Below are 16954 nucleotides of genomic sequence, written 5' to 3' on the forward strand. Positions count from 1 at the left end.
TGCCTCCCCGTTCTGTGGGGTGGTCTTTTATTTACATCTAAAAAGGTCCCAAGCTAGTATTCATCAGTGTTCCCAACAATTGTTCACACTCTTCATTTGAGGGCAGTTAAGGGAAAAGACAAGAAACTAATGTCAGCGTGCTGGGATGGCCCTTACACGCGTCTCCGCTTTGTCATTTCTGGGGCATTATGAAGTCCGCATGCAGCCGCATGACATCACCTAGCGACGCATGGAAGAACTGCTTCAGAAATCTCCAGATCCACTCTGGCACCCAGGGTAGTTTGTAAGGTCCGGAATTTGCGGTTAGACCACAGTGAACGTTACCGAAGAGAAGTAACTTGTTTGTTATATAACAATATATTTCATTTTAGAATGTTAGATTGTGCATGTGTGACTGCAATTCTTCCTTTAGTTATCTCTTTACCATACCTATTTGCATACTCCAGAGTGCCAGATTCACATAAACTCATAGAAATAGCAATGAATCTGTCCTGCTCATATAAAAAAAATGAACTTCTTCCTATTATATTTCCTTAAACAGTGGTCTTAAGTCTCTTTGGACATTTACAAGGCGCACAGGTCTGACGTGAGGCGTGTGTGAGTTTCCAAAGTTCATTTTGTTACGTGTACAGTCTTTAATTGCTCTAGCCTCTTGAAACTGCATCCCTGTCCACATATTATACTGTTTATACATGGCTTTTGCTCTGGAATACATTTTTTTTAATTATTAAAAAGATTGCTGCTTTTTTTCCCTTTATTGATGGTATTGTTTTTTCTGTTTACAGAAAATTCTCCCAGGAGGAAACACCTCGTTTGATGTTGTATTCCTTGCAAGAGTAGTGGGGAATGTAGAAAACACTTTATTTATTAATACATCTAACCATGGGATGTTTACCTACCAGGTGAGTGAAAATAACTAAAAGGTTTTTGACATTTTAGCTGAGATGTAGGTCTAAGTAGTGTGTGCTGGGTTAAGTTGTAGCCTGTAGTCAACTACATTTGCTCACTTGGAAAAGGTGAGATGTTATGGAGCAGGAGTCCCAGTTTTATACTCTATCCAGATCCTGATCATAAGTTGTGTAGATGGTTTTGAAGATTAGTGTTTAATTTGTTTTATTTCCATGAATACATTTGCTGTATTAATTCAGGCAGTTTTTTGTTTGTTTTTTTAAAACATATTTTATTGACATTTTGTAGCATCATACAAACATAGATTTCATAAAAATTCAGTAAATAGTCATCATCTCCAGCATGAAGTAAATAAAACACTCAAAATTACAGTGTACATGCATCAGTTCATCATAGCCCTTTGGTGTCAAAAGTGCGCCAACTGCGCTGGTTTCTACAGCGCTCCTCTGTCTTTATGATGATGTATGGTGCTAGCACCTTGCCCCTTTCATCCCTTTATCACCTATGGGCTATCATCAGTTGTCCCGGTTGTGTGCGGCGGGTCACAGAGATTCCCCCGGGACTTATTCCACCTCCCCCATATTCTGGACCACTTTTTAGGGCACCCTCTATGTATATCAACCGCTCTTTATGCAACCATGGCCGTGTCCATGTCTGCCGCTCATTGCTGCAATGTAGGTGTAAAAAGATCCAAATATGCATAAGTTGATTTTCCAAGAAAAGGGTTTATTGATCATACAGAGTTGAAGCACAGCACATCTAAACAGGTACCAATAGAGATCTAATGAATCGGTTGGTCTGGAATCTGGAACCCAGGATGTAAAATGCAGGCACGCATCATACATTCCAGGCAGCAGATTCAGACAGGGAAAACAAGGCAGAATGAATGTAAAACAAAATGCAACACATCTTACCCCAAAAAAAAAACAACATTAATCCAGATACCTGCTGGGAACACACTTTTGCCTATTGGAAACTTTAACCCTGGAGGCAACAGAGGAATCTAGATGAACAGAACTGGGAGAAGGTAAAACGGGAAAAGCATCATGTGTACTTTGGCAAAGGTCCTGAGTAGAAGAAGGAGAATACTGTACATTTTCAGGATTGCAATATCTAGCAACCCTGCGGACATTCCATACTCTACCATCCTGTGTGACAACACTATTTTTGAAGACTTTAACAATTTTGATGGGAGGGTAAAATTTGGAAAGGCCCTTTACCAGAAAACCAGGTTTTCTAATCCGTACCCAATCCCCCACAAGAAAGTCATTATCTTTGGTTTTCATTTTGGAATCAAACAGGGTTTTCATCTGTAGTTGTTTGTTCTCAACCCGTTTGGCCACAGCAGCAAGATCACAAACAGAATTATTTACATCAAGTTTTACATCAAGTTTTTTAATCCACCAGGGACATATATCAGAGGGAGGTTCCCTACCCTTAAGGAGTCTAAAGGGACTAACACCTGTGACAGAGTGAGGGGTTATGCGATATGTCCACAATCTTTTCCTCACAACATCCACCCAACCATCGTCAGAAGTCTGTATAAGATTCAAACATTCCTTAAGAACGCGGTTAAAGCGTTCAACTTGGCCATTTTCCCTAGGCTCGTAGAGAGAGGTGGTGTAATGCTTGATTCCACATGCACCGAGGAATTTCTCAAACTCATCAGACACAAGCTGAACACCATTATCCGTGACGCAGGTTTCAGGAAATCCCTCCCTAGCAAAGACTTCCTTAAGGAAGAGAATAACAGATTGGGAAGAGGCGGAGCTGACGAACTTTACCTCGGGCCACTTGGAGTGGTAGTCTACCAGAACTAAGGCATACCGAGCATTATAAGGTAACTGCTTGAATGGACCAGATATATCAAAACCCACTTTCTGCCAGGGAAAAGTGGGCCAAGCCACAGGCTTGAGGGGAGCAGAGGTCACATGAAGCATTTTGTCACTGTTGACACAATGCGAACAATTTCTTACCAGCCTATCCACCATTTTGTCCACACCCGGCCACCAAAAGCTCTCTCTAATAAGACGTTTCATTGACGACATGCCAATGTGACTCTGGTGAGCGAGAAGAAGAATCTTCTCTTGTAAGGATTGGGGTGGAATTAATTTACCAGCCTTGAAAAGTAAACCAGAAAACTCTTCAATTTCCGATGAAACCTGGGAAAAGGGAGCTATATCCGGAGAAACACCCCTAAGGAGTGGCCAACCATTCCTGACAAAATCAAACAGCTGTTGGCAAATCACATCCTTGCCAAGTTCAAGGAACCATTCCTCCTCCGACAATGAAATGAACTCCTTGGACACACAATCTCCAACAGAAGCGACAACATCAATGTCATTAACCAAGTTTGAAGAGTCCTCACAAGGAAACCTTGAAAGAAAATCAGCAGTCACGTTACATTTACCAGGCACATATACAATATCAAAATCATACTCTTGAAGGCGTGAAGTCAAACGAGCTATACGCGCAGTGGAGTTCCATCCACCACCAGGGGATAAGATACCAACTAAGGGTTTATGGTCGGTGCGTAAAACAAAACGATTTCCCCAAACATAATTCCTGAAGTGCTCCACCGCCCAAATACAAGCCAGAAGTTCCTTTTCAATTACGGAGTACCTTCTCTCCGTGGGAGACAAAGTCCTTGAGGAGAAGGCAACGCACCATTCGTCCTTCCCTGATGACTGACTTAACACACTACCAATACCATAAAGGCTGGCATCAACAGTAATGATGCACTTCTTGTTGACACAAAAGGACTTTAAAGTAGGAGCATTTACTATCTCCTCTTTGATCTGTTTAAAAGCTTGTTCCTGCTTCTCCGACCAAACGAATTTGGCTGAACTTCTTGTAAGTTCTCTGAGAGGCTCCATTTTATTTGCAAAATTTTTAATAAATTTGCTATAATATTCGCAGAGACCTGCAAAAGATAGTAACTTTTCCTTGTTGTCTGGAGAAGGAGCCTTGACAATGGCATCCACGAGACTTTTTTTAGGTACAACTCCATCCCCTGAAAGTGAATGGCCCAAATAATCTACTGTCTTACAAAAAAACTTGCACTTACTAGCTTTGATGGTCAAGCCAAACTCCTCCAACCTGGAACAAACCTCCCTAAGGTGACCATCATGTTCAGAGATGTTTTTTGAAAAGATGAGGATGTCATCTTGAAAGCATTTGACGTAGACACTCAAATCCCTGAATATGTGATACATTGCTCTCTGGAAAACAGAAGCGGCTGACGCTAGGCCAAAAGGCATTCTTTTAAATTGAAACAAACCATGGGGAGTGATGAAAGCGGTGAAGTGTTTTGAGTCTTCTGTGAGCTCAATCTGGTGGTATGCAGACCTAAGGTCTAATGTGGAGAACACACAGGCACCATCAAGCATACACAGCATTTCATTTATGTTAGGTAACGGGTGACAATCTGTAACCAAACATTTATTTAGCGCCCTCAGGTCTACACATAGCCTAATTGTTTTGTCAGGTTTAATCGCCAAAACAATAGGCGAAACCCATTCAGAGGATTCAACCTCCTCTATGACACCATCTTTGACCATGTTATCAAGCATGACTCTGAGCTCCTCTCTGATACTGATGGGAACCCCTCTCAATTTCTGTTTTAGGGGCACCGTATTAGGTTTGACCTTAATTCTGTGCGTAAAACCACTCAATCTCCCTAGTTTCTCAGAAAATACGTTAGGAAAGGAGATGGATAACTCTTTTGACATGGACGCTAGGTCATAGTCGCCATCAGTTATAGCCAGGACACAGACTGGATCTTTCAACCTAGGATTTAACGAGATCCCCAACTTAGCTTGATCCCGCCAACCTAGAACATTCACACCTTTAGACGCAACATACATCTTAATAATGGCTGAATTGTTTTTTACAATAATAGGAACTTCTTTAAAACCTATAAACTTGATCTTGGAAGTATCAAAATTGTATGCATCAATATCAGGTTCACATAAGGAATTCACATCAATTAGATTACCAAATGACTCTGTACAGTAATCACGAGTGATTATAGTCCACGGTGAACAGGAATCCACCATGAGCTCCAGAGTTTTTCCTAATATATTCACTGAACTCTTTGGAGAAGGCAGAGTATCTGCTAGTGTCATGTCGAACGAAGACTGTATAGAAATTACAATGCCAGACTCTCTAACCAGCTGATCATTACCCTCTCTCTCCGCAACATAAGATACATTACTATTTGTTCGTTTGTAAGTACTATAAGAAGGTTTCTTGTAATCATTAACTGGTTTAGTTGAAGTTTTGCAATATTTAGAAAAATGACCAGTGCGATTACACTTATTACATTGTCTATTCAGAGCAGGACATTGTGGAAAGGAAGCTATATGATCCGGGCTTCCACATCTAAAGCAATAAAATTGTTTGCTTTTGCCCTCGTATTTGTTAGAATTTTGGGTTTTAACATTCACAGTGCTAACATCACCAGTGGAAGTAGAGGGAGTAGGTTGAACAGAGACCTTGTCTAAGGATTTGATCCATTTGTCAGACTGTTCTAATGCTTTGGCTGTACTTATGGCAGTCTCCAAACTGGGATCTCCTAAGATCCATAACTGCTCTTGTACTTTTTTGCTTTTAACATGCACCACAATTTGATCTCTAATCATTTCGTCGGTCATCAAACCAAAATTGCAATGAAGAGAAAGTGCACGCAAAGCAGTTAAAAAGTCATCGAAACACTCACTCTCATCTTGTACCCTTGTATAAAATTTAAACCTGTTCAAGGCTACACTGGTTACTGGTTTAAACCTTCCCTCTATTCTGTGTACAGCTTCATCATAGACATTTGAATCACCACCAGATCTCACTGGAGGTAAAGTCCTAAAGACAAGTTGTCCTTCTGAGCCAAGACAATGTAAGAAAATGTTTTTTTTCCTTTCTGCCGACATCCTTTCACCATCCATAGCCTTAAGGTAAGTAAAAAATTCTTCCTTCCACCTAGTCCAAGGGATGGGCGGGTCTCCTTTGGTTTGTAAGAACTTTGAAGGTGGGTCGAATTGCATACTGGCTGTAGCAAGATGCTCTCTCTCTTTTTTTTTAAAAAAAAAAAATTGAACAGTTTCTCACAAGTAGCAATGTACATCAAAAATAACAGGTAGTATATTTCAAGTCTTTTGTTTTTTTAAAAAGAACGTAATTCTGGTAAAAGTATATGAAGGATAATGAAATTATGTCTAATTCAGTCTTTCCGCGTATAAATATACTTTGTTTTACCTTCCGGCGTGCAAAACTTGCCTGACATCGGCTTTTCAGCGTCTCCGGTGATCGTGTATCACGTTGTCATGGATACACAAAATGGCGCTTGAGCGCGTAACGTGATGACAACAGGAGCGAGCTAGTGGCGTGATGACGCAGCGCGTGAGCGAGACGCAACGTGTAAGAACACGTCAAGGAAAGTCTCGAGCGCTCAGCAAGATTCCCTCGCGCACAGCAGGAAAAGGAGTAAAAGAGTTTAAAATTGAATTATTGGGGTTTTATACATCACCCAAACGTCGGAGAAGAATCGCTGAAACCGTCAGGATAAGCACAAGACACGAAGGTAGATGCGGTAAGGTGCGGTAAACTTCTTGTCGTTTTCTTTACCGTTGGAAAAGCGGAAAACTTTGAAAATGTGTAGAACAGCGCCGATGGGTCGTATTTCTTCGTAGATACGACGTAGGAGAATAGTTCATATTAGTTTTAAGGATATTTTCCAGGTTGATCCTTTTTTCTTATTTTTAAAACTGGTACAAAAACAGAAATTTTCTGCTCCTGTGCTTCTGGGATGGTGGCAGAAATAGCGGTTTCCCTCGTCGCCAATAAAAAGATCCAAATATGCATAAGTTGATTTTCCAAGAAAAGGGTTTATTGATCATACAGAGTTGAAGCACAGCACATCTAAACAGGTACCAATAGAGATCTAATGAATCGGTTGGTCTGGAATCTGGAACCCAGGATGTAAAATGCAGGCACGCATCATACATTCCAGGCAGCAGATTCAGACAGGGAAAACAAGGCAGAATGAATGTAAAACAAAATGCAACAAGGTGATGGCCCGGAGCCCCAGTGTCTAGTGATATTTCGTTTGGCTAACGTCATACCCAGTGTAGCCCAAGTCTGTGATGCTAGGTTGAGGTCTGTGGGCTGCCAAATATTTAGCAAGTAACATCGGGGATCCCGTTGAACTTCCGCCCCTCCCACCTCTGAGATTTCAGTCATCACCTGATCCCAGTATGACTGTATTTTGGGGTAGACCTACAGTATGTGATAAAATGTTCCGAGTTGCCCACACCCCCGAAGACAAAATGGATCTGGTGTATGTCAGAGTTTATGCAGAGTGGTGCGGGGTAATATATCCAATGCAACACCTTTAGTTGTATCAATTTGAGCCTGGATGGGATCGCCGCCTCCCGAACGGATGCCAGTGCGTCCAACCAATCCGAGTCTTCTATGTCCCCCAGGTCTGCCTGCCATTTGCCTCTCAGAATTAGTGTGTGATCAGGTTGATTGTTTACCAGTTTGCGGTAAGTTTGGGAGATGGCTTTTTTCTCCATGTGGTCTGTGAGTATCCTGTCTTCTAGAGAGGATTAGTCTGCTAGTGTAGTGTCTGGGGGGATCGCATTTTGGAGCGCATGCCTGATTTGTAGGTAACGATAATGTTCAGTAGCTCCCATGTGATACTTTCCCTGTAGTGCAGCAAAGGTGAGGATCTACCCCCGTACCCATAGATCGCCTATTTTAGTGATGCCTATCCGGTCCCATTGTTTGAATCCTTTGGTGTATGCTAGTGTGCCCAGATGCCGTGTCTCCCAGAGCGGAGTGGCAAGCGTCAGTACTCCCTCCCAGCACAAAGCCCTTTGCGCGACATGCCAAATTTTGATCGCGTGCGCGGTGGGGCCTATGAGGATATGTTTCTGTTTGTTCGTATAGAGGGCCTTCATCAATTTGTCAGCTGGGAGGCGTGTTCTGTCCAGTCGAAACGCAGGTTCATCTTGGGGAACATTTAACCACTGATTTATTATCATTAGCTGCGAGGCCCAATAGTAGAATTTGACATTCGGTAGGGCAATGCCACCGTACCCAGGCAGTTTTTTGCGCCCGATTAATAAAGCACGCAACAAGATTGCACCCAACATAGGCGTCGTAGAATTAATGGTGGACAGCCTGACCAGTATGTTAACTTGAATATTTTTTGTTGTCATTGTTTTATTTATTTAGTTTGTTCTGTGATCCTTGTATTAAGGGCGCCTATCACGCAGACTGTAACAGGAGGGCCGCTTGAGTAATGCTGCAGTGCCAAGTTATGCAGCAGAGTTGACTGACTTATGCAGCAAAGACAGGGCAAGTTATGCTGCAAAATATGCGTTGATGGGTAAATTGTGCTGCACATTCTGTAGCTGTATTGACTTATCACTGATAATTCTACAAATTAATCAAAGCGATTTATTAAATGGGTTGGTTAAGACATGGATGTATTAACTTTCCGACAGTGTTGGTCAAAAGTTATTTCGCTAGAAATTACCAAGTCTTACTTGAATGGAAGTACAGGAACATCATTATAATGATACCCACCTCCCCAGAGTAAAATAGTTTTTATAAAGCATATTACACGTGACAGACCAGAAACCTTAATGTTTTGTTTAAAGTTACACCACCTGCCCTCTGTCCCTCCATTCTATGTTTTAAAACCGATTTCCTGAAATTATTCAAGTTTGTGCTGTGCATTCACGATTGCATTTGTAGACGCACTGCTTGCAGGTAAGAAACAACCCTTTACAGGAGGATTGCTTTTCGCATATTTATGATGCGTTTACCAAGAGACTCATTAAAATTCAAGACATCAAAGCCTGAAAACAAATGCATTAATGTGTTGAAAACCCATAACGTAATTTGGCTTCAGCGGCGTGCTTGCCAGTCATCTTTGGCTTGGCTATGTCAGTAAATTGTAGGTGAATATTGACTTAATATTATCCATCATAAGTCAGGCACACAGCATTTTAAAAATAAACAGTAATTTGCGGATGCTTTATAGAAGGGGAGGTTGGGCTGGCCGGTTGACAGTTTTCACATCCTTTCTCCAATTTCCATGTATGCTGTGAGCAGATGAAGGTTCAGATAATAATGTAAATATCTCCAAAAGACCCAGCTGGTGGCTGCAACGCTATTAAGGCGACTGTTCAATTATTCTGTTCGCTTACTGTTTATGCGTTTGATTACTTTCTTGGGTGAGTGCAGGTGAATACGATGCAAAGATTAGCTACGAATAAGCATGTCTTCGTGAGTGTTCCCATTTTTGCAAACACTTCTATTAGAACTTGAGCGTCATTTGCACTCCTGCTGTCCTGGCCTAGGCCTTTACAACTATGTGGTAATTGCCAAGGATGGCCGTGAATCGCCACCATTTCGCACCTTGCCATCTGAAGGGCACTAATACCACAGACCAATAACGTTAGCTGTCATTCGTCACAGCAATAGACTCCCTCTCGATCTCCAAGTGTTAGAAGCACGATACCTAAACCAGAGTACCCTACTTTATTATTATCTACATGCGTCGCCTGTAGGTTGTTAAGCCCTTAAGTAAACTTGCAGGGAATGTTAGGAAGGCATGCTCCTGGGTATGTTTCAGCTCTTGGAACTGAAAGCTAGAGCTGTGTAACCTCTCGAAGCTGAGCAAGCCGCCGCGTAAGACACTTGTGACAGCCGGACACCAGGGCTGATTTAATTGGAGCGCTGACACTTACCTATTGAAAGATGGCTTTGGCGGCTCTAGTTGCATGACTAAAATTACACTTTTTGAGCTGTGACAGGTGGTGAAGTATCATGTTTAAGACGTCTCTCTTTCCTTTTAACAGGTTTTTGGAGTGGGAATTCCAAACCCCTATCGACTACGCCCCTTTATCGGGGCTAGAGTTCCTGTAAATAGCAGTTTTTCTCCAATCATAAATATTCATAATCCTCACAGCGAACCTTTACAGGTGAGAATTCTTCGATACATTTCCAGTGAAGATGATCACGTGCGTTTTGGTGTCACTATATGTATACAATAATGAATGCTCTGCTAAAAATATATGCGTAATTGCTTTGATGAATATTTGAGTTTACTATGTGCGGTTTGATTTCTGATTACGTGGTTTTCAAACTGTTTATGCCGCCCCTCCTTGAGTAAAGTAACGTGCTCCCAGGTGACATTTCTGCTAATATTGCACTACTGTAGGCAAAATGTTCAATTTGGTGATCAAACTAGAAGTTTGTAGTGTACCTTGGAGGGGCATTTAGTTAAAAAAAAACTGAAGACAAAAATATACTCAGTGTCGTTTTCTAAATGTTCTATTGCAAACTGACAATTCCTATTATGTGTTAACATACATTAATATATTTTAACATTTAAAGCATTGCAAACAGTTTACTTTTTTTCTATACGTATTATAGTTGTGACACATATGTAGTCGCCGGAGTAGGAGATGCCTTTTGGCCTACTCTGTTCCTTTCCTGCAGAAGGTTCCAAGACATCCTTCACTCCACACAAGAGAGGTTGCTACACTGTATCTACAACACTGCCTTCGAGTAGCACTTTACACTTACAATAATGTATCATCTAAGAACCAAATCGTGAAGGGTGGTGTATAGATCGATAATCTCTTTATTTGGTGGAGAAGATAATGGAAGCTGGTTTTCATTTGAGCTCATCTTACCATATTGCATGTTTGAGAGTGCTTGTATTGCTTCAGCAGTCGCACCACCAGCAGAAAGGGACTACTTTGTGTTCATAACAGCCCATTGTCTGCAGGAGCATCGTCCATGGATACCAAGTACAGATCAACCTGTAATGTCTGAAATACCTGTTTCACCATTATTTCTTTAATTTGGAAAATTCTCATTAGCTCAAACCTTCATAGAGTATATCCATTTTGTTTTTCTCCATTGTCTTGTTCCTATAAACCTTTTCTCCCCAGTCCCTCTTCTATATCATTTTTTTGTTCTTATTGAACTGTACTCAGAGGCAGGCAAGCAGGATAATCATTTAATTTGCTTTGTCCATACAATTGCCTATACACTTTTCAGCCTAAAAACAATGCAAGTTGAATTTTCTATCATGTCTTCAGTAAGTGTTGCATAATGGACCCAGAATCTATTTTCTATCACTTTAGTAGCACACCATGTTTTTAGGTCTCACAAACAGACCTCATTTTCGCTGTCTGCTGTCAAAAGTCCTATTTGTGAGCAATATGTCTGCTGTCTAAAGATCTCTTGTGAGCAATAGCAATTCCTTTTAGTGAACTTTGGGTCAGCCTGTTTTATATCATTGGCTGACTTTCTGGTCTGTTGAATTTGCTTGCTTCTTAATCAATAGTTTTCTTTCCCCTTCTTGTGTTTGACCCTTCCCTGGAGAATAGCTTTTTACCATCCTATTGATTTAATGACTTGTATCCTTCCACTGCTTACATTCAGTGAACTGCTTTTTAGGTCTCGTGTTAGCAATGATCTTTTGATTTTACTAAAACGATAAACTTAATATACTTGTGTATATCTTTTGGTCCAATGGTCTGTTGTGTCATTTATATAGTTGTCCACCCACTACCTCTCAGAGCATGAGGCAGTGGGTCAACTCACTTCAGACCATTAGGTAACTTCACTGTGAGTGACTGCATTCAGGTCTTTCACAAGAGCATATTTGTACACAAATAAGTTATTATTAGTGCAAGGGACTACTCTGGAAATATATGCTTTTTCAGGTAATTCTTTTAAATATTTTTGCTCAGAGCAGTTTTTTTTGTTATACTGGTGAGTGCCTGGCAGCTCTCACATCAATAATGACTTGCAAAAACTATGTCCAAAAGAAAGCAAGCATTCACAAAGTCAAAAGACGGCAGCTAATGCTAGACCTATTGGTTTTACCAATGGTTTGTATCTGGCATTAGCCAAGACTTTTTATCTTGAAAGAAAATTGTATATGCTGTAATATTTATGTTAAAATGTGTTTTTATTGTGCAAACTTAAGCATAGGAAGAGAGCAAATAGGCTGCTGTTGTGCCGTCAACATTCAGCCATAGTTAGCTGTTTATGCAACTTAAAATAAGGAACTTCCCTTTTTATCCCCCCTCCCTCACCCTCTCACATCGGGTGCCCATGAAGCTCATATTGCCACTATGGGTTCCCAACTTGTAGAGCTTCTGAAATCCATCCCAAAGGAGTTATGGGATGGCTCCATCAAGAGCATCAATTTTGGAAATCAAGGGCAGGTGAACTCAGTGAATTCCTGAGAAAGAAGTGTTATGAATGGTTGCCAGGTCTTACGAAAGGTGTCCCCTTGTGACTTAAATGTCAATGAAAGTCTCTCCATCTCCAGAAAATGCCAGAGATGGTGTAGCCAAGTCTGTCTAGTTGTGACCGTGTCCGTACCCCAGAGGGCCAGTATTGATTGGTGCGCCACTCTCAAGGCCAATGTAATATGTCTGTCCCTCTTGGATTTAAGTGGGTAGGTCAACAGGTTGGGGAGGCCCAGTACTACATATATAAAGAGAATCGAGGAAGCATAGTGTTACGATTCTCCTCCAAAAATTGTAGCAGTCTGGGGCACTCCCAGAGAATGTGTACTAGTGTCCCAAGGGAGTCACTGCACCTCCATCATATGTCTCCTCGCTCTGCGTTCCTTTTGTGAAGGCAAACTGGGGTTAAATATTAGTATGTGACAATTTTCATTGCGGTCTCTGTACTGGATGCATTGGACGCTGTGTGTCACGCTCTATATTAATTGTCTTGCCACTCCACTCGGGATAGTTGCTGCCCCAATTCCTGTTGCCATTTCAATTGGGCGTGGGATTTTTTATCTAGTTCAGGGGCCATCAGAATTTTATATAAATCGGAAACAAAGCGTTTGCTTGCTAAGGAGCCACCTTTCAAAGTTGGTCAGGAGTCGCTGAGCAGCCCCCCGCTTATCTGGTCGCATTAGCCAGTGCCAGATTTGGGTATACCGATATCTCTCTTCCTCAGGGATTGCATAGTCAGCCCTCAGGGTGTCGAATGGAATGGGGCATTTGTCATCAAGAGCGGCTTATCGATCTACACTCCGGCTTCTGCCAGACACTAAGCGCGATGCGATTCATTCCCAGGGTGAAATCCGGGTTCTCCGCCACCGGAGTGTGCGGGGAAGGGAACTATGAGAGGCCCCTCTTTGTTGCAACTGCATCCCAGACTTTAAGCGTGGGCACAGTTATCGCGGACAGATAGATTGACTGGGCAGTGGGGTCATCTCAAAAAGTGGATCTTCCACAAGGATGTTCCCGCTAGTGTCCTGTCCATAAACAGCCAACCCTTTTCCGATTCCGGCAACGCCCATTTTACAAGAAAGCTAAGCTGCACAGCTTGGGAATAGCGCAGAATGCATAGGATACCCAGGCCACCTTCCTTCAGAGCTCGCCAACTAAGATCTCGTTGCATACGGGGGCGCCAGCCCCCCCTAACAAAGTTTTGGAAGGCTCTCTGCAATGATTGAAGTGTTCCCAGTGGGGGCCAGAGAGTTAATATCAGAAATGAGTATAGGATTCTAGGAAGTGCTGTCAGCCTTAATGCAGCAACTCGTCCTTTAATGCAGCCAAAGCATGTATGGTTGCCAGCGAGCAAGACCTGACTCCACGCTATCAACTAATTCCCGGTAATTAATGGTTGATAACTTGAATAGTCGATGCGAGTTGAATACCCAGATATGAGATGTCCCGTTCCCACCAAATTGAAAGGGCCGGTGTGAGATGTTCCGGTGTGTCCTGCAAGGCTGTCAGACTCCATGCCTGTGATTTGGCAATATTGTTCTGGAATACAGAGACTTCCCTGAACCGCCAAACTTCCTCTAAGAAGCTTGGAAAGGGCTGTCGGGGATTATCCAGGGAGACAATGACATCATCCGCATAGAGAGTGGTGAGGTGCTCCTCTCTCCCAAAGTATATCCCTGTCACTCCTTGGTCGTCCGGAACTCTCTGCGCAAATGGCTCTACGTAGAGCGCAAATAGGAGAGTGGAAAGGGGACATCCCAGGCACATGCTGTGTCTAATTGGGAAGCTCTCTGAACTTTTACCGTTGATTCTGATCAGCCAAAGGACTTCTCCGCATCGATGGAAAAAAGCGTAATCTCGTGCTGGGAACGGGATTCCTTGTCAATAGGATGGAGGAGCCACTTGGTGTTATCTGAGCATTGTCTGCCAGGGATAAAACCTGACTGGTTCGGGGTGACCAGTCCGGGCATGAGAGTGGTGAGGCGGGCCACCAGGATCTCTGTGAACACTTTTGCATCAACGTTTAGAAGTGATATAGAACAATAGTACCCGCACAGTCTCTTATCTTTGACTGGTTTTGCTATGACTACTACAGAAGCCTCTTACATTGATGAGCATCGCCGGGCTCGTGACCAAATTATGCACTTTGGGAAGAAGACGGGCCACTGAGTTGCAGAAGGTTTTTATAAAAGCTGGTCAGGAAGCCATCTGCAGGTATTTGGAAATCATCCTGGGTGGGGAATCTTGCGCCAAGTAAAGATACTTATAAAAGGATTCGAATCTAGCTGCCACAGCCACATCTCCCTCGATCACTGCCCCTTCGTCTGTTATTAATGCTTCCACCACGTTGGCCTGGTGCTGCCTTTTGAGTTTCTACGCTAGCATTCTCCCACACTTGTTCCCCCACTAAATAAAATGCGTGTTTAAGGTGTAGTATTGAGTATTCAGTGATATCTAGGTCCAAGCCGGCTAGTTACTTCCTAACCCCCTCCAGCTGCCTCCTGACCCTGGGTGCCCCAGTGCTATGGTAGATGCGTTTGAGTTTTTGCACTTGTTGGAGTTGTGTGTGCTTGTCTCGACTGGCTTTGTCTGCCGCCGATATAGCGATCAACACCCCTCTGATTACCACTTTTAGGGTGTCCCACACTATCGCTATTGAAGTCTCCTGGGTATCGTTCACTTCCATGTAATCTCTAATCACCCTATCTACCTGTTGGACAACCTCTGGTCTGTGGAGTAGGGTTTCCCGTGAGCTCCACACTCAGGACTCTTGGCCTTGAGGTGGGAGGGTGAGGTTCAACGGGACCGCTGAGTGATCAGAAAGGGAGCTGGGTTCGATCTCCACTGAACATACTGTCGCCTGGACCTCCCTAGAACCCAGGAAGTAGTCAAGCCTAGCGTAGGATTTATGTACGTGGGAATAAAAGGTGTAATCTCATCCAGATGCTTACCCCGCCACAAGACTCTCAGGTCACCTCCTGTAGCCAACTGGGCCCCCCTGAATTAATCGTCCCTGCTGCTTCGGTCGCTGGGACAAGCTGTCCAGATCATTGTAGAATACCAATTTTAGGTCTCCCTCTAGCACACCCATCTATCTTACGTGGCCATGACATCTGCTACTGGCCCATGTAAAAAAAGTTCCTGCCCCTCCTTGAGGGGCGTAGTTTGACCCTATGATTATGGAATGGGAGCCAAAGTGTATACGGTATCCCAAGAGGCGACCCTTGCTCTCCGCTACCGTCATCCCCACCTTTCCACAAAAGGCGCGTGAAAACAATGACGCCACCCCGCCGACTTGTGTGTCAATGAGAACTGCTCTGGGAAAGCTTTGTATACTGTCATATTTAAAGGGGCTTACAGCCAGTCCTCATCATCCAGTGGTCTGCTGTAATGATTCACATTTTGCTTTCTCCCCCCCACAGTATATAGTGTGTTGCACAGGGGTAGCCCACTTCAACCATTGGCTTTCCCATCTTCTGTGAGTGACAATATTTTGGTCTTGCATTTTGGTCTTGCACAATGTCATCTGTACAGTAAGTAGTCTCCCTCAGTCCCTGGGAATGTTTATTTTAATAGATTAATTATCTACTGTCCGACACCAGTAGGTAGTTATTGTTGGGACCAAAGTTTCCATATGAAAAGCGTTTTTTTGTTTTGCCAATAACTGTGATGAATCTTGACAACATTTTCCAAAAATGTCCCCATTTTGGTTCAGCTGCTGCGTTGAAAGTTTCAGGGTGATCTGTGAAGCGGGGGCAGAGAAAAAGGGGGGTCAAAATGTATTTTCCCGATGTTATGTCTATGGGGAATTTCCATTTTTTTAACACAACGACAGCCCGAACTGCTGAATGGAATTAAACCAAATTTGGCAGAAAGCTAGATGTTGGTCCAGAAAGCGTGCTTTTTGTGATTTTGTGTACATCCGTTTAGTAGTTTCAGAGAGATTTAAGTAAAAAAAATATAGATATCTGTAGTGGGCTCACGGATTCTACACAAATTTGATTGGCTGCCAACACTTCAACCAGTAAGTGTTAGCAGCCATAAAAAAGGGGGCAGGTAGAACCACACTGACCCTCTAGGCCTCTTTGGGGGTCGGTGGGACGAAGCACGGGAGCCCCTTCGGGGCATTATACAAATATAGGAAAGAGACACATCCCACCCCTCAGAGGACTTACTAATTTCCCGGGGACCACCACCTCCCTTAAGCTTCTTTATACAAAAATGCAGGGGAGGCCCTTACAGCTTCCCCCCTGGGACAACCACCTTCCTGGGCTTAAAATGTCATGAATGGGGATGGGGAGGCCCTCTTGGACCAGCCCCGGGGAACGCTACCTCCCTGGAGCTTTAATTGGAGATAATTCCAGGGGACAGACTGACCGCAGCCCTCAACCTCCCTTGGGCTTTTGTTGTATTGAATGCGGCTCCCCCCTCAGCCCCAGGGATCATCAACTTCCCGGGGCAAATAGAAAGAAAAGAGGTGGCCGCATGGCCCCTCTCCTAAAGCGAGCATGGCCCTAGGGACTGCCACCCCCCAGGGCCAGCTCCTGCTATGTCCTAGGGTGCCCACACCCGGGACATAGCTGTTTGCTATGGCTTCGCGGGAGCTTTACCGCACCCGCCAAGCCACAGCGAACTGTGCTTCGCTTTGAGCAAGCGAGAGTATTTTGCTCTTGCTTGCTCCAAGCTGAGCACAACAGCTATGTTCAAAAGCAATGCCGGCTCCTGCAGGAGGCGGGGAGCCAGCAGGGGCTGCAAGGGCCTTG

The 16954-nt window shown here is 43.4% G+C and overlaps 1 protein-coding gene across 1 annotated transcript in view; it reads left to right on the forward strand.

Moving 5' to 3' along the window:
* Positions 1-16954, forward strand: part of LOC147668662 (transmembrane protein 131-like) — a gene marked incomplete at its 3' end in the record, with an annotated part of 812034 nt that overhangs the window by 398832 nt on the left and 396248 nt on the right. Inside the window, exons 6-7 of the mRNA XM_086948537.1 lie at positions 786-902; positions 9777-9899. Of these exons, the coding sequence (XP_086804663.1) occupies positions 786-902; positions 9777-9899 (240 nt within the window). The remainder of the gene's footprint in view (positions 1-785; positions 903-9776; positions 9900-16954) is intronic.

This window comes from Lissotriton vulgaris, unplaced genomic scaffold, assembly GCF_964263255.1.
Source record: "Lissotriton vulgaris unplaced genomic scaffold, aLisVul1.2 SCAFFOLD_700, whole genome shotgun sequence".
In the NCBI taxonomy this organism is placed as follows: domain Eukaryota; kingdom Metazoa; phylum Chordata; class Amphibia; order Caudata; family Salamandridae; genus Lissotriton; species Lissotriton vulgaris.